The 17,992-nt window shown below is 45.0% G+C and overlaps 1 protein-coding gene across 1 annotated transcript; it reads right to left on the bottom strand.

The window, feature by feature from the left end:
- Positions 1-409: 409 nt before the first annotated feature.
- On the bottom strand, positions 410-17,864 carry PASK (PAS domain containing serine/threonine kinase). The gene is made up of 17 exons (XM_042878557.1): positions 17,711-17,864; positions 15,393-15,625; positions 14,288-14,458; positions 12,942-13,082; positions 12,315-12,449; positions 11,403-11,696; positions 10,887-11,049; positions 9,744-9,918; positions 7,230-8,533; positions 6,429-6,607; positions 5,573-5,740; positions 4,694-4,819; positions 4,052-4,186; positions 3,137-3,336; positions 2,475-2,608; positions 1,396-1,542; positions 410-1,205 (listed from the first exon to the last, which is right to left on the bottom strand). The coding sequence occupies exons 1-17, from the start codon at positions 17,862-17,864 to the stop codon at positions 994-996; spliced, it is 4,071 nt and encodes a 1,356-aa protein (XP_042734491.1). The 3' UTR covers positions 410-993.
- Positions 17,865-17,992: the final 128 nt, after the last annotated feature.

Genomic DNA, 17,992 nt, shown 5'->3' with positions numbered 1-17,992 from the left:
ATCCAGCCTGGCCTTGGATGCCTGCAGGGATGGGGCATCCACAGCCTCCTTGGGCAACCTGTGCCAGTGCCTCACCACCCTCTGGGTGAAAAACTTCCTCCTACTGTCCAACCTAAAGCTCCCCTGTCTCAGTTTAACACCATTCCCCCTTGTCCTATCACTATCCACCCTCATAGGCAGCCCCCTCCTGTTTTTACACTCCCTTCAAGTACTGGACGGCCACAATGAGGTTGTGCTGACTGTAGTATAGGGAAGATGAGAGGACTGCATCCTACAGCAGGCAATTTGTGTTAGAGGGGTTGCAGAGTTCCTTCCACCAGCTCCAGCTCTAGGGGAGGAGGGAAAAAAGAAATACACATCACACCATTGTGTGTCTGTTTTTGTGCACAAACTCCAACCAGAAGCCAGCTGACCAACAAAACCATGTGTTTATTCATTCTTTTTTTTTTTTTTCAGAAAGTAAAACCACATATAAAAGTCAAAACAGCCAATAAAAATATATTCTGAGCTATGAACAATAAAAGAAGACAAAATATATCTCTTCCAGCTTTAAATCCCTTCCTAGGTAAAATAATTACAAGCCTGTTAGCTAGAGAAGCTTCTGACGGCCTCTGTGAGGTAAAACCCAAAGCAAGGGCAGACCCTGGGCTGCAGTGTCTAAAAGGGTCAGACCTTACACTGCTGAGTAATCTGCTGTGCATAGCAGGATTTGCAAGCGTGCTTTGCATGCAGCTTAGCCACCCGTTCTGGGAAGAACAGGAGTGTGGTGAGAGCTCCTGCACAACACAGGCTAGACAAAAAAAAAAAGGCATCTTGATGTCAGGCTGCCTCAATAGACAACAGAAAGCGGTTCACTCACAAGGCTCCCTCATAGGGAATCTCTGTTCTTGCTCTCAGGATTTCTCAAGAATTCCTCCTTTTCTCTCTTTGTACAGAGAGAAGTGCTTGGAATGAGCACTCAGGAAGCAGCAGGAATTCTCACATGCCCTGCAGTTATGGCAGCACAGGCAGGGGCTGCTGCAGGGAGCGGCTGCAGGGACTCCCCAGGCTCCAGCCCTGACACCTGGCAGCTGCAGCTCCTTCCCAGAGGGGATCTGCACACACACAGCTGGGAGCACTCACACACAGCTCACTCTCCACAGGAGGAGCTGAGGGTTTCCCTCTGTGTGAGTGCTCAACAGAACCATTTCTCCATCCATCGCTTTCTAGAAAGAAAGATCAACAGTGAGGGGTGAACTGCAGTCCTGTGGGTCAATGGGTCAAGTTCAAAGCACGTTTGGATATGAGAAAGTTGCCTTTGGGTAAGAAGTTGCTAACCATAGGCTAACTTTGTCTTATAGATCCTCCCCTGCTGGCTCCACTGGTGGGGGAGAAAAAGCCTTCAGAAGATCTCACCTGCCCCAGCAGAGACGTACACCTCCTCCCAGGTGTAATCACCCAGGTTCACAGGCTGCTTCAGCCAAGGATCCTCCACCAGCATTGCTAGAGTCGTACGCTGCTCTGGAGCAGGGTGCAGCAGCCCCACCATCAGATTCATGAGATCTGGGAAGAGGCAGCAGGGAGACAAACAGCTCAGTCTGTATTTTAGGCATGCTGGGAATGCAAGATATGATTTATATTCAAAGAATGCAGATCTCAGTTACAAATCCTCCCCGCTAATCTCTTGTACCATCCTGTTCTATCACAGCTTTATTCACAATGTGCTCAGCTCCCGGGATGATGGGATTTGCAGGTTGTGAAAACAAAGAACCAGGAGCAGTTCTGACACGGAGAACAGAGGAACAAGTGCCACACAGGCAGCCCGAAAATCACTGCTTTGGAGCCCAGCCCACCTGAGGGCTGCTGAGCCTGCAGCCACCCCATTCTCATCTGTGCACTCAAGGCTCAGGGAAAGCTCCAGGAATTCACTGCTCAGCTGCAGCACTGCTTATAACCATCGTGCTCCTGGGATCACAGAGAACTTGTTGATGAAAACTTCAGGAGCCTGATGTGCAATTTGTTTTCTACAGCTCAAAGCAGGGGCAGTGAATTTTTCCTGTGATGTCAAGCTATAGGATTCATTCAGAAATTACATATTAACAGATGATCACCAAACATCCCCAGAGTGACACGCTGTTGCGTGACAGTTGGTTCAAGTGAGATAAACCTTGCCTTAGAGTGAGATGAGTGTCATTATTGACTGAACATTATGTACTACAGTCAGCCTTCCCAGCAGCCCTTGTTCTGGTTTTCTCAAGCATAAACCTCACTGAAGTTTGACAAAGCAATAGCTTGAATCATCTCTGTAAGTGGGAGGACTGGAATTTGAAACTAACAAGACATACAGTAAGAAGCTGAATTGGAGGCACAGAGAACTGCAGAACAGAATTTCTCTGCTTCAGAAAACAGCATTTTAAATCACTGCGTAGGACATTTGGAACTGTTTTTCCCCATTTTTCTCTGCTCCTGTTTCCTTTAAATAGGTGAAAAGTCACCTTTTGACACAGGCCGAGGAAAATTCAGGACAGCTGCCATGGCCTCCTCCAGCTCACAGAAGGGGTTCTCTGCAAATATTAGGGTATAAAGGGTGACACCAAGTGACCACATCTCCAGCTCCGGGCCGTGGTACCTACAGAGATGCACAAACTTGCATGAATTCCAAGTGCAGGGACAGAATCATGTGCTAAGGAACGTAACCATAACCTGAAACTGTTAAATATTGAAACAGAACTTCATACAAGCTCTCTAAAAAAGCAGCTTTTAATTGAGAGACAGGTATGAAGAAGTCAGGCAGCTGACATGCATACTGTGAGAGACAAGGGAGACACCAAGCCACAGCACAACTCATCCAGGCTGGAAACGACAACTGGAGGCTTGTTTTAGAACTCAGCTCTGTCACAGGAAAGACATTAGTGTGAACTGATGTACAAGGCTGTGCATGAAGCACCTGACCAGAACAAGAAAGCTCATCAACAGGCTTAACAAAAATCAACTAATAAGCCTCTGCAGATGATTTCTGTCACTGTAGTGCCCTAAATCTCACTTCTGTTTCCTGTGGTTAGGCACCCCCCCCTCGCTTCCATCCAGCCCTGCACACACAGGGCTGTTTTTTGGGGGTGTGATTTACAACAAAATGATTTTTCATAGGGTGACATACGGTTTGCCAGACAGCACTTCTGGTGAGCAGTATTCAATGGTCCCACAGAAGGTGTAGAACAGTTTGCCAGGTTGCAGGTAGGCAGCAGAACCAAAATCCACCAGTTTAACTGTGAAATCTTCAGCAATGACAATGTTTTCATCCTTGATATCTCTGTGAAGGATGTTTCTACAGTGGAGGTACCCAACGGCTGACACAAGCTGAAAGAGGAGGAGAGAGCTGTGTGTTGAGTCAGACAGATGTCCTTCCAAGTAACATAAATGGCATCAGAGTTACCACAGCCACATCTTGGGTTGCTTTGACACTGTATGAAGACACAGATCCTAATTTTGGTAAGCTCCATTTGGATGGTCCTTTCATTTCACTGAAAGAATAACACTGTATGCCTTTCATACTGCAGCATGACAAAGCACTTAGGAGTGAAGATTGGTATAAATAATATCCTTAGGTTTAAACTCCATTCTTCTTGCTGCACGATTCATGCAACAGTGCTATAATTAGGAATAGCATCAGAATTATATCACCTTGGAGACAATCTTGATCCATACCACAACATATCTGAATGACAAAAGCAGAGAGCTGAGAGAATAAAGCTTCTATTCATCATACAAAGCTCCTTCAGCAGAGAAATAGCATACAGGTCTGAGGTAACAAAGCACCCCTATAAACTCAGGGGTGGTATAGGAATGGGGCTTATCAGTCAGAAGCCTAAAGGAAACAGGGAAACAGAGTGCAATTTGTGAGAGCACACTGCACAGCAGACAAAGAAGGTGCAGCACTAAACCACTGTCTTCCACCAGCATCCCAGGTGAGGGGAGTAGAGCATGACAGTGGTTTATGAGAGAAACAGGATCCTGGTTCTCACCCTAACCATCTTTTCCCTGCAAGTAGGAACTGTATGTTCCCAGCTCTCACCTGCCTGAACAGATAGCTTGCTAATGGCTCGTCCAAATCAGGCTGATTATCAATGAACGTAAAGAGATCCAGACCAGATCCGTGCTTCTCCATCACCAGCTGGAAGAAATGTTCATTTTCAAACACATCCAGCACCTGATAAAAAACAGTCTGTTATTTGTTTGTGCTTCACCTTCAAATTCCCTTTGTAATTGAGCTAAACAAACACTAACTTCCCATGGCAGATTCAAGCGAAGTGCATCACAACCCATTCATGTCTCATTTCACTGAGCACAAATGATCATTGAAAAGAGGGCAGAACTACAAAATCAGAGGAGTTCTCTCTGAAAAAAACTTACAGAGATCAAGATATACCCAGATCATCTACTGAACTAATGAGTGCTCTGCTGTGACATCATAGGTCCACTCCCAAGACTGCATCTAGAGACAGCAGACTTGCTTCTGTTAGATTCATACCTTCACATCTGTGTTTACATCAACAGCTTGTGGTACGTGTCTAAAAGCAAGTGACCCTTAACAGGGCATGACAGTTCTTTACTGAAAAGGCAAAGTTAATACAGGACACTTCTCTCCTGAAGAGGAGCATAAGGCCTTACATAGTCAAAGGAGCCATCTGATGCAGTTCAAACTGAGTTCCTGTACCTTAATGATATTGGGGTGCTGCAGCTTCAACAGGATTGCTATTTCTTGAGTAACCCTCCCCACATCAGGATCATCCACCCAGCAGTCCTCAAGCACTCTCTCCTTCCAGATGAACTTCACAACAGCCTGCACAGACGACAGCATTTCAGTATTGCTTGCAAGAGCAGAACTGTAAGTGTCCAGTAAGTTAATTTCCAAGAAAAATGTTGGTGAATCATAACTGTACGGACCAAAGTCAGTCAGTATGCTTTGTTTATGGCATCTATAAACATCTTTAAACTAATTTAGTCCCAGATGCCAGTTGACTATTAATAAAAATTGAGTTCCAAAGGCTCTTAGAGGCCAGCTCTCCTATCAATCAGCAGGGGTGAGCTCTGGCACAGAGGAAAAAAAACCAAGCACTTCCATTCACACAGAGAAACACCACAGCTTGCTTCTCAGCACCCAAAATACTTCTGCTGATAGAGGACCCCATAACTTCAACATGCCTGTTGCACAATGAAGTAACCACATGCTTGAACTGCAACATGCTAAACTTTGGAGTTTGTTATTCTCTTCAGTAAGGTTAGGTTAAAACTTGTAATCCTGTTAAGCCTGAAGTAAAGCTCTTTCCAGGGGTTAAAAGGGCTGCCTGGACAGCCTCACTGTGTAGCTGCTGCCTTGGATAAGGTGCATCATTGTGAACATTGTATCAATACAAACACCTCGCTGTCCTGCCTTCAGAAGGTTAGTGATCCACATTTGCATTCAAAACAAAGCAAAGTCCTGAACTACCAAATAGCAGCTTCTGAAAGCAGCGTGCTGACACTACTGGACACTCTAACATTTCTGTTCAGGTTCCAAATAATTACATTGCAATATTTGAAAGAAATACTTAACCTCCTGCTGATTCTTCTTGCTCCTGGCAGTCCAGACAAAGCCAAAAGATCCTTTGCCAATGAGGCTGAGAGTGTGATAATGTTTGGCATACTCTCCCTCACAAGCCCTTAATCTTTCAAGCTCTTCAGCTCTTCGGGAATTCTCAGAGAGCGAAGATGATTTGATGGCCTGGGTACAGAGGAAAAAAAAACATGGCAAGAAAATGAACTGGGCAAACCACAGAGCAACATTTGCCAAACAAAGTAAATGCTGACAGGAAACAACTGAACTGAAGGAAGTGAAAGGTACAGCTTCAAGCTCTATCTATAGATTTGGTGGTCTGTGATTGCCTCCATAACCTCTACATAGACCACATACCTACATACAACACCACGTTACCTGTGTTTACCTGACCTCCTGATAAGGCAGCAGTTTCATTCTGTAGATTGCTCTCTTAGCAGATATCAAGAGAGAAAAAATTCAAAGCACATCCTCTTAATATCCCAGTAAAATCTATAGTAAAGAAATACCACAAGCCTTCCTACCAACTCCTGCAACTGCAGGATCACACTGATGTTACAACTAATCTCACCACGTTGATGTAAACGTCTATTGTAGATGTACTCAAACCAGCCTGAAAATAAATCTAAAATTCAGGTGCTGTTACTATTCAGGCTGGAACAATTACTATGCTAAGCCAAATACACAGTACCAGAAATGTTGCCAAATGTGTTGTTTTTAGAGTAATGGCATGTTTCTTTTGATGTAGAAAGAGGAAAACCAGGAAAAACAATCCCCCCATCCTGCCCTCATGATATTTGAGCAACTTTTCAACTTCAGCTTCAGCTCAATGCTATGAAATGGCCAAGTTTCTTACTTCTCCAAGACTGTGTGTGGAAAGATCTAGAGTGGACTGGGTCGAGCTTGCTAGACTGGAGAGCAAAAGCTGAGTCTTTGCTACAGCTTCTTTCTGGCTCTGCAGGTCTTTCACTACCCAGACACAGAAGAGCACAGCAGGGTCCTGCAGCTCCACACGTTTTACTTCAAAGAGTATGCCTGCAGAAACAAGTCAGGAGGTTAAAATGGTGGAACCAAAAGTTAGCAAAGGAGACCGCAAGAAGCTTAGGATGAAATCCTGAGTTCTTAAAGTGAATTTCTCCATTTTCTTCATTACTTTTGGGAGAACACCCTGCTTCGGAAGGAATCATCAGGGACAAAAGCACAGCTATTCTAGAGGTACATAGGGGGGTTACCTTCACAGCATCCCACCAGCCTTTAGCAGAAATGGTTGTCAGTGTGCAATTGGGACTGTTCATTTCTTATTGTTATTCAAAATGGCATAAAAATTGGGATTGTATACATGCACTAGGTCCTGCTGAATGAGTGAATGAAGCATGCTCCATTATATGCATTTCCAAAGGAGTTAGATTTTCTGTTCAAAATCAGTTATGAGTGTTTAAGAATATTTCTGACAGTTCAGTCTATCTGAATTTCTTAGCAACCACCTGCTATTCCAATGCTCTCAGCACAGACTTAAATACTAGACTTCTTTTTAGATGCTACAGCTTGCTTCTTTCTTCTCTGCCAGCTCCTAAGCCTAAAGCAGCCGCCTTCTGCAAAGATGTGGGAGGAAGACAGAGTAAGAGTTCTGGGAAGAGGAGAGACAGGAGCAACTTACTTAATTGTGAACCATCTTTGTGACTGCAGTTCCCACTGTAGCTGCCTTCCAGAATCTCTGCACTGCAAGGAGCTGCATGATTTGGTCTTCCTCCTTGTTTCACAGGGGTAGATGTTGCTTTTATTTCCATGTTTTCCTGCCCATGCAACTGACAGTCTTCTTCAGGATTGCCTTTGCTTTTCAACATGTTTCTGCTGACATTATCCCCCACAGTCTCTGTGAGAGTTTTAGCCTTCTCAATGAATACTTGGAAGGATTGTTCAGGGTTTTCCAAATGCTGTTGTGAAGGCAGATACCCAGAACCATCTTTTATGGCAACACCATTTAAGAGCTGCTCAGCTGAAGAAGCACCACTCTTCTGAGTTAACATACTGCCTGCAGCTGAGTTCACTGTATTAGAAGAGAAGCCTTCTACAAAATCAGAAGTAGAACCTAAACAGTTGCCAGAGTTCCCTGTGACACCAATATTCAGATCCAGTTCCTCGAGATCAGAGCAAATAGAGTTCAGCTCAGCATCAGTTTGTCTCACAGTTCTGAAGGTCGGGGCAGCTCCCAGTGCAGAACCAGTGCAACCCATTGTATTTCCTGAGCCACCACCATGGGTGCCATTTCTTCCATTTGCAATGAAATTTGCATCTTTCAGCAAGCTGCTTTCAGCAACAGCGTGCTCAAGACTGGAATGTTTTCCATCACACATGAAGCTAGCATTTGCCAACTGTCCTCCAGCCACGTGACTCTGAAGATGTTGTGTGCAGCTCAGTGTTGTCCCAGGCCGTGGTTCATTTATTTGCAGTGTTCCAGATGAGTTATGAGGAAAATGAGAAGGTGGCTTACTTGCTCCACTGGGTGCAGCATCTGGCTCATCTTCTGGGCTAGAAAATACAGCGAAGCAGGCAACATCTGCTGAAGAAGATTGTCCTCGAGCACTGGTGGAGTGCTGATCCTTCAGCATTTCATAGGGCAGCACAGAGACCTGCTGACAATTTAATCCCTTTGGGTCTTGATGATGAACATGTAATTGATTAAGCGAGAGGCTGCCCTCGCTGGCACTGCCAGTCTCAGAGGCACCAGGTGCTGCACCATGGCTGCTTCTTAAGGGTGTCTTTAAGTTCTGATTGAAACCCAACTGCTCTGAAGCAGATGACGACGGAGACACCTGTGCAGGGTGCATTTCTGGAGGATTACATGATCTTGCATTTTCCACCACCCTGCAGTGTTCCAGTGCTCTGATTCTGTCAGGCCGGGTGTCAGGAGAAGGCTCTGCACAGAGGGCTGGCAGCTCATCAGCCACAATGCTGCCTTCACTGCAAGGATTCCAAGTTATTAGTGATATCATGATGACAAAAGGATAAAACAGTCACTTACATCCTGCCCACTCTTCCATTAATACGACCATTACTTAAAGCCTGCCCCGTTTTTAACCATTATTTTTAATTTAAAAGAAAAAGGCAAAAAGCTCTTGATGGAAGCATTCAAAATGCTAACAAATCCCATTCCCACCAAACTGGGATAGGTACACTTGAACAACAGTCTTCACTTATGGATTAATTCCTTGTCTAGATTGATTTCTAAACATATTTCTTAGGTCAAAGCAAAAGGCCAGCACATGGCTGCACCCTTCAAGTCCTGAAGACAGAAGATCCCTGAGGTCTTTCCAGTCATTTTAACCATGGTTCACTGAAGCCCACAGCACAAAGTATTTTCTAAGTAGTTCTATCAGCAAAGATGCAGAATAGAAAAACAACCCATGTAGTGAAGTAATTATAACCCATCTGTGATACAGAGATGTGAAGGACAGCACATGGAAGCCATCAGATTATCAATCTGCTTAAAAAATGGCAAGAACTGTGCTGTAACATTACATTAAATGCACATTAAAAAGGCAACAAATAACGATTCCAACTCTCAGAAGTCAGTGTGGAAGGTTTAAAGCTTCCCTTGAGCAAAACTGGGTGCATCACACAGAGCCTCGTGCAGAATTTCTAACATTGTCAAAGGAAGGAGACCTACAAAGATGCAATGAAGATGCCTGCACTCTAGTAACAAATATCATGCTTCAGTGGGTAACCTGACAGTTACACTGACCTCCAGAAGGAATAATGTCTAGATCCCATTCCAGGTTACCTGGCCTCAGAGCAAGACCAGCTAGTGGATACCATGGAAGGAAATAACCATGCATTGTTTCATATCTAGCAAGACAGGGTGTAATTTCTTCCATGGCCTGTGATGAAACACTTGGTACCCATCAGGGGGTGAATCCCAAAACTTTATCAATACAACATGCAGATCTCAATGAAAATCTAAGGTAAGCAAAGCTCAACCTGTCTTGCAAGCAGCTCTCAGAATCTCAGAGAACCAAATGCAGAAGGCTCTTGTTACACATTGCCACCAGTATCAGAGAAGTGGAAAAAAAAAAAACCCAACAAAAAACCAAACCCAGCAGTTTTTGCTTGTGATTATCACTCCAGGTCTTTGCTTTTTTCAAAGTGAGATGATGGTCCATAAAATGCCTACCAATTTGGAAGTGTGGCTGCCACTTCAGGAGGTGAGGGAAGAGATAAGACACTGCTCCCATTCTTCTGCTTACTCTCACCACGTAGCAACCTGTCTTCTCTGCGTCTCCTTGCCCATTCCTGCTCTTCATCTCTTGACAGCAGGTTGGCTGAAGATGCAGACACAAAGTTGTCACCCGCACCAAACAAGAATTCAAACCATACCAATTTTGCCTTTTATTTTTATGCTTCAGTATCTACAGCGATTTAAAAAGGAAAACAAACTTTAAACTGCACAGGTCCCCAAGGAATTGAGTATAGAAGAGTTGCTTCAGGTAAGGCAGTCGAGCATTTTAGTCAGGTTTGGCCTGAGAAATGGTCATATCCAGGAACCTAGATGTTTTAAGGCTGCTAAATTCACCTTCCCTGGACAGGTATTAAAGAAGAAAACGAGAAAAAGGCCCTAGACACACATGCTGCCCAATTCCAACATTTAAAATGAAAATGTTTATAACTCAGTGAAGTTGCAGGATGAAAAAGGAATAGTCCTTTTAGTGCAATAGTGCAAGTGGAAGAATAAGGTAAGAACTTCCTTCCTCAGTGACAAAAGGTCAAAAGAGGAAAACAGTCACTTACAAAACAAAGTAAACCAGGTGCTGTTGCTGCAGAAGAAGGTAACAAATAAACAAACCTGGATTAGAATCTAGAACAATCACAGCATTTAGTAAAGGCTGGCTGTCAAAATAGTCTCCTCAGCCAAAAAAAAATTACTTCCAGATTAGAAGCATCACTTCACCAAAGAATTACTTAAGCTGCACACTGTCTACTAACTCTTATTTGTTCCAACAGCAGCTGTGCATTGGTTCCAGTGCAGTTGCACATTTTTAAGAAAAGGTGGGGAAAAAAAGAAAACAGGAAAAAAAACACAGAGGAGAAACATTCAGTACACACAAAGCATTCTCTGTTAACAGAATAATTTCTGCCTTGGATATTCAGTTTCATCTTCTTAGCAAGAGAGAGAAAAGCAAAAGCTTACATGAACAATTCTGTTCACCTTGGGTTATGGCAGAAATCCAGTTTAAGAAGTGCACAGAGGTACTTTGTTTTTACAAAGCACGTTTCCTATTTTTGCAGGAAAAAAATCTCTCTCCTCTGCTAATTTTACCTTTGCTACGGCAACCAGAACCAGTCGTGCAGCAGGCAGAAACATCCTCAAAGCAGCACTCACTCTCTGTCCCCAGAGAGTCATCAAGAGGAGGTAATGGCAAGGAGCAGTCATCGCTTCTCTCCATGTTGTTATAGAAACCAGGGATCAGGAATGTTATGTTCTAAAACACAGAATGAAACCTGTAAAGCTAAGGAGGCTCTCACAGACTGGGGGCAAATGCTAGCAGTGACTGTAGGCCTGATTCTTATGGACAGCCATGCAGACACAGTCCACATCACTGGTGGAGAACGTGTCATTGTGCAGATTGCTTTGGGCTCCAGCCAGCTCCTCAATGCTACAAGACTTCAATACAGCAAGATAATTTCTGTACCATCCCATGTTCCTTGCTCAACACATGCATGCAGCTTTGTGACAGTCAGAAACAAGTACAAAAGAAGCCCATAAAACTCTAATGGATACACTGCCAGACACAGCACTCATTTGGGCACAGGGGCATTCATATTCCTATCTTACCTTCCCCAACAGTTCTTTCTTCTCATAGCCAAACAGCGTTAAAGCAAAACTATCCTTGATGCACTGGATGGTTCCATCTGCCTGTAGAGTAATAAGGCCGCTGATGGTAGAAAAAACTTCAACTGCAGCAGTGTAATGATAGCGTGTGAAAGAGAGTTCTCTCTCTGTCTGTAGAACACCATTGCTCTGTGCTGCCACTTGGTCCTCCTCCAGGAGGCTAACTTGGAGTTTTAAAGTGAGAGGAAACACGTTGCCCTCTCTGGATCGACCTACAGCTCTCTGAACCTTGAGGTTCTAGATTAGAGAGGAGAAAAAGAAAAACCTTAATTCAGTGTTCTCAGGAAAAAGGAGCAGGAAAAGAAAAGCAGACATTCAGTGAATATAAAAATGGACAAAAGTCAGGGTTCTACATCCTTAGGAAACCAGAGATGAACTCCTGCATAAATATCTCAATAGCAAAGAGCAGGAAAGTCCACACTGCAGCTTTTCAGCAAATGAGGCATTACTAAGGCCTCATTCAATTACCCAGCTGCCTGTTTTTATGACCTCTGCAAGGTCATAAAATTCTTTAGGTCCTTACTCCTCAGACAGACATGTTTGAAAGTGGCTTAAGGATCCATAGGAATGTTAGGGAGCTGACTCAGCACGTTCCCTTAAAAAGCCAGGCTTCTGATGGATTGCAGACATCTTTCACCAGGATAGACTCCACAGTGACAGATCAGGGACTGGACTCATTCCTAGTTCAAAAACACCCTGTTGGCAGCTCCATAAATAAGCATCACACCCTTTTTCACAGAACTTGTGCTTCTCTCCAAAAAGGCTTTCATCTGTTACGTAAGGATGGAAACCACTGTGCACCTGCAACCCAAAAGGAAAGGATAGGGAAGAAAGTGGTTGGCACTTATAGCATACCTTTGGGATTTTTTTGCCTAGAAGAGGGATCTGCACAGCAGGAATCAGGTCCTTTATGTGGAGTCCAACTACTTCTTCCAATGTTGGGTAGCCATGGAGATGGGCAAAAAGAAGGTCACATGATGTAATGCCTCCCTTGACAAGAAAATACACAGTATTATTTTAATTTAGCATTTCAGCCACAGTCCACTCAATCCTTTAACAGTTTCTGCAAGCATCTTATCAAACAGCATGCCTCATTCTGTTGTCCCTTCAGGAATACAACTAACTCAGTAAAAGCAGGCAAGGCAATTATGCAATGCTCTAACATTAGCATGTCGTAGGGGAGAGCAGGGAAGGCCAGGACTCCTCATAGAAAGTCCCCTCAGCAAGGAGATCCCCTTACAAGGGCACCCCTGCAGTCACTAACAGTGCCCTGCCAAACCACCACCACTTGGATATTTTGACTTGTCAATGTCAAGGTCAGCCTCGTGGGAAAAACATGCACAGATGCTGCCCATGCAATCCCAAGTTCAAGCAGTGCTGTGCACACACTCTGTGTTCACAAGTAATGGTGCATCCACCAGCTTTTAGCCACATTTGCACACAGAAACTGCTGCCTCATTTGATCATTAGGAAGACACTCACGTCAGCCCTGAAGGAGACAAAAGCTGAAAGTCTTTCCACTGGCTCCAGCAGAACCACGCAGCGCTGGCTGTCCTTGAGTCTTATTCGCCTCAGCCACACCGAGACGGGGATCTTCTCTTTGAGATGGTTGATAACATCCACCTTTCCACAGGATTTAGAGTTACAATTCACTAAGGCTGTGGTTACTTTGCAAGATTTTGAGCAAGAGGAGTCCCTCACTGTTAGAAAAAACTTGTTTATTGACAGCTTATTGGGGGAAACGCCTCTAATATGGAATTGATAAGGATTGCAATTAAGTCACTGTTGTTGCTTTGTTGTTGTTGTTGTGTTTTTTTCCTCCCAGCCTCAAGAGGACTCAAAGAATTTCAATCAGCATAATAAACATGTTGATCTAATGCCTTATTTTCAATGAAAAGAGCTTTTCAGAGCTGCCTTACATAAGAGATGCCCCACGATGCTAGCAAATACTCCACATTAGTAATGCAGGTCTTACTTTCAGCCACAAGAGCAGCAGCTTAATTTCTTATGGGAGAAGATTCTTCTCCAATCAGGAAATGTTTACCTATCATATAACCTGCAGTGTTCATATCAAGTCTTTTATCTTTTTTATGAGATCTTGACAGAATGGGTTTATGAATCCCACAAAACCTCCACAGCAGCCTATGAAGCACTGGGCACAGCTGCACTTCAAGGTTAGTGTTTCCATCAGACATTTAATGTTAATCCTGGATTTTTCTAACCAGGCTTAAGATGTTTCTTTTTCCCCCAGCCCTAATTGATGATGCAGGAAGATGGAGCTCTGAGGTACTGATCATTTCACAACAGCAGCCAAAGAAAACACGGAGACTTCTCACACAGCTTTCTCCTAATTAACCACGCTATTAATTCCACTCATTTGCAGCACCTGGGGTGTTCTGTCAGACACGTCGCAGTGCCTGGTGGACGTGTAACTTCATAACATGCACAGTGCCACTTAAGGTCATTTTAAAGACCAGCCAATTGGGAACTTCTCCATAATGATGTTTTCCATGTTAAGCAATTTATATTGATTGATTTGTTTTTATTTATTTATTCTTTTTTTAGATCAAATGTCCTTGACCATCTGATTAGTCAAGTCATCATGACTGGAAAGCTCATGTAAGTGCCTTCTAAAGCACCTTTACCCTTTAAATACCCACGTTGCACACTTTTAAACAAAACAACCTGACAAATGACTTAATTACTGAATGCCCATAAAGTTAACTAGACCAGGAAATTATACTCAAACTGTCAAGAAAACCAAAGCCACCCTGAGCCCCACAAATATTATATACAGTGAGGGCCATTTGCTCAAACATTTCACATACCACAGTTCCTGAAACCATTGATGAACGTTCATCAGTTTCTAAATACTCATCACCCACAGCTTCCCGTGTCTCTTGGTCGCATTTGGATATGAAGTGGGAAAGCTTTTGACCAATGAGTTCCTGACTGCTGCACCCAAGCAGCCTGCAGGCTTTGTCATTAGCCACTAGAATCTAGAAAAGAAAGGAAACAAAGAATAAAAGCTGAAAGTTTTGTTTATAGATCATCTGCTCCTCAGGTTGTTACTTTAATATCACGATGCTTCCTTTCAGTGGAAATACAGCAGCCCTTTTAAACTGCAGTCTTTGGAAACAATTCAGCTTCTTATTCTAAGACATCCATTGCCCAAGTGTCTTGTTGGTGAAGAGTGTTTGAAACATGGCTTTCCTTTTAGATTTCCTGCTTGCTTTTAACTACCTATCTCCTCTGTCCTTGTGAATTATGAGGCAAAGTCACAAAGTTGTACTTGCAAGCAATGCTGAGGCAGGCCATAGAATTTTATCCTCCCCTGAAGGCATGCAACAATCACACAGATCATTGCCATGCTTAAGCCTCTGTTAAAGACCAAGTTAGGATTAAGTGTCTTTAGGATGGGAGAGCTCAAACTGTCAGCTCAAGCTAAAAATGGCACAGCTCTTTACAGCTGTTAGCCTTCAGCTTTATACTCGGGTCTCTGTTAGGACAGAGACAGAAAAATCTCTCTCCCCCAGTGCAAAAAGGGCGGTGAGTGGGGCAGGCAGAGATGTCCTGCCACCGTACATTTATCCCTGGGCTGCTACTTTCCAGACAAAATGCCTGAAGCGTGATCAGCTTCTCCTTTCTTCCTTTATGCTACATTGTAGCTGCATTCTTGTTTAGCCTCTTTTTCCATTTGAAATAAAAGACTTAAAATAACTAATTGGTTACGTATATTTTGCTAACTACAACGTGCCATAAAAATACATGTATTGCCAGTCTTCAGACAATTACTAAGCAGCTATAGAACACCCTCACGACACTAATTACCTGCAGATACAAGTAAGAATAACAGGTATTGTAGCTTATGTGAGATCATCCAGCCTGCATCAGTTAGGTGGGCTATAGCTTAGCAGTCACAGCTGCAAATACCTCCGTTGTGGTGACATCCACCGTGAAGATGGCCTGGTTTGGATTGCGGGCAGCAGTCAGGAAGTGCTGGCTGGATTCCTCTAGGGCAGGGGCATGCACAAAGGAGCAAGAAGAACTTCCAACAGAAATGGAAAGAGAGGCAGAGTCCCACTGAGCCCAAGGGTTCCCGATTTTGCTGGCACAAACATTATGAGCTGCCAGCGAAGAGAAGCAGAAAGAGCTCCATTTCTCCCCTGTGAGAACAACAAAAATCAGCTGTGTTATAATAGTTTAATACAGGAGCACAGCGGAAATTAATGAAAAATCAGTTGTCTGATTGTCCAGTAATTACATCCCAAAATACATGCTTCTATGCTTTTGTAAGAAAACGCAAGAAAATAAAACCGATGGAACTAAAGACAACAGAAACCATTATAATAATAAACATTTTTGAGTCACAGCCACTGGAATAATTAAACTCCATCTGTAGGCTAGAAAAAAAATTGTCAGTGTGCAAATAATTCAACCAGACGATTCGAGCTTTTCTTCTGCTGAAGTCACGAGAGTTTAAAAGGTTTTGAATTATCTCAAGTTAAAATTGGAACTATTATTAAATATAATTGCAGTTAGTCAGAAGCCAGTTAATTAACTATTCACAAGACGTGACACCGAAATACCAGAGCCCACACCGACACTTTATGTTACACAATGGCAAGGGATTGTACTAAAACTTCCAGAAGTTCTGACTGCAATAAATGCTCCCATGGGAAGCGACATCAGCAACCAAACAAACGCCATCACTCCACTGCCAAACTAAGTAGCTTTGAAGGACTGGCAGCAAATGGAAAGGGAAATACTGGAGAATTACCACAGAATGGCCCAGGTTGGAAGGGACCTCAAGGTTCATGAATCTCCAGCCCCCCCTGCCACATGCAGGGCCACCAACCACCCATTTAAAACTAGACCAGGCTGCCCAGGGCCCCATCCAACCTGGTCTTGAACACCTCCAGGGATGGATGGGGCATCCACAACCTCTCTGGGCAGCTGTTCCAGCACCTCACCACTCTCTCTGTAAAGAATTTCCCCCGACGTCCAACCTAAATCTTCCCTCCCTCAACTTAAAACCATTTCCCCTTGTCCTGCAGTTATCAAGAGTTGATTTCCCTCCTGTTTGTAGGCTCCCTTTAGGTACTGTAGGCTGCCATGAGGTCACCCCACAGCCCCCCACAGCCTTCTTTTCTCCAGGCTGAACAAGCCCAGCTCCCTCAGCCTGTCTTCATAGGGGAGGTGCTCCAGTCCCCTGATCATCTTCGTGGCTCTCCTCTGGACCCTCTCCAACAGCTCCCTGTCTTTCTTGTAATAGGGACTCCAAACCTGGACACAGTGCTGCAGATGGGGCCTCACAAGAGCAGAGTAGAGAGAGACAATCACCTCCCTGTTCCTGCTGGCCACCCCTCTTCTGATGGGGCCCATAATAGCATTTGCTTTCCAAGCTGCAAGAGCACACTCCTGGCTCATGTTAAGTTTCTCATTCATCAGAACCCCCAGGTCCTTCTCTGCAGGGCTGCTCTCAAGGACTGGAGAAGTCATCCCAAGGACATCGAGTCACTAAGGTTGGAAAAGACCTCTCAGATCCCCAAGTCCAACCCCAGTCCACCCACCATGCCACCATCCCTCAGTACCACATCTCCACAGCTCTGAATGCCTCCAGGGATGGTGACTGCCCCACCGCCCTGTGCAGCTGTGCAGTGCCTCACTGCTCTTTCTGAAGAGTTTTCTGTAATATTCAACCTGAACTTCCTGTGGCACAACTTAAGGCCATCAGCTCTCATCCCATCACTGTTAACCTGGGAGCAGTGACCAACCCCCACTTCACCACTGCCTCCTCTCAATGAGTTGCAGAGCAGTGAAGTTCCCCCTGAGCCTCTTCTTCTCCAGACCAACCCATCCCAGTTCTCTCAGCTGCTCCCCATCACACTTTGTGCCCCAGACCCCTCACGGCTCCGCTGCCCTCTGGGCACACAGCAGCACCGCAACGTTTCTCTTGCAGCATGAGCCCAGCACTGAACACAGCACAGGAAATACGGCCTCACCAGAGCTGAATACAGGGCACGGTCACCTCCCGCTCCTGCTGGCCGCATTATTGCTGACACAAGCCAGGCTGCCCTCCTCACAAGCCAGGCAAGCCAGGCACACAGCCGGCTCACGTTCAGCCAGCTGCCAGCCCATCCCTGTGCTTCTGCTACTGCTGCCAGAGTGAGGGAAGGAAAGGAGGAAGGGCCGTAAGAGCACCCATCGCTGCCAATGGCAGCCCGCGACCCCCAGAACACAGCGCTCACCAGACAGCGAGGCTCCCCGCCGGCACAGTCCGGCCAGCCGGCTCCTCCTGCCGCCACCGGCCCACGGGTAGGACCTGCTCAGCTGCTCCGAGTCGCTCCGCGGGTCGAGGCCCAGGGGGCTGCCCGCAGAGCGGCCGCGCACACTGCCGGCCATCCCCGCGCACGGCCAGGAGCAGCGGGGAGCTCCGCTAACAGAAGCGCAGCGCGGCTCGGCCGAGCCCCGCCACTCCTAACGCACGATGGCCGGCTCGCAGCGCGGCCCGGTCAGTGCCTCGCAGCGCT

This window comes from Lagopus leucura, unplaced genomic scaffold (assembly GCF_019238085.1).
Source record: "Lagopus leucura isolate 7727_CA_CO unplaced genomic scaffold, USGS_WTPT01 Super-Scaffold_100021, whole genome shotgun sequence".
In the NCBI taxonomy this organism is placed as follows: Eukaryota; Metazoa; Chordata; class Aves; order Galliformes; family Phasianidae; genus Lagopus; species Lagopus leucura.
Note: the sequence above shows the minus strand (reverse complement) of the source record. Positions and strands in the feature narration are given on the sequence as shown.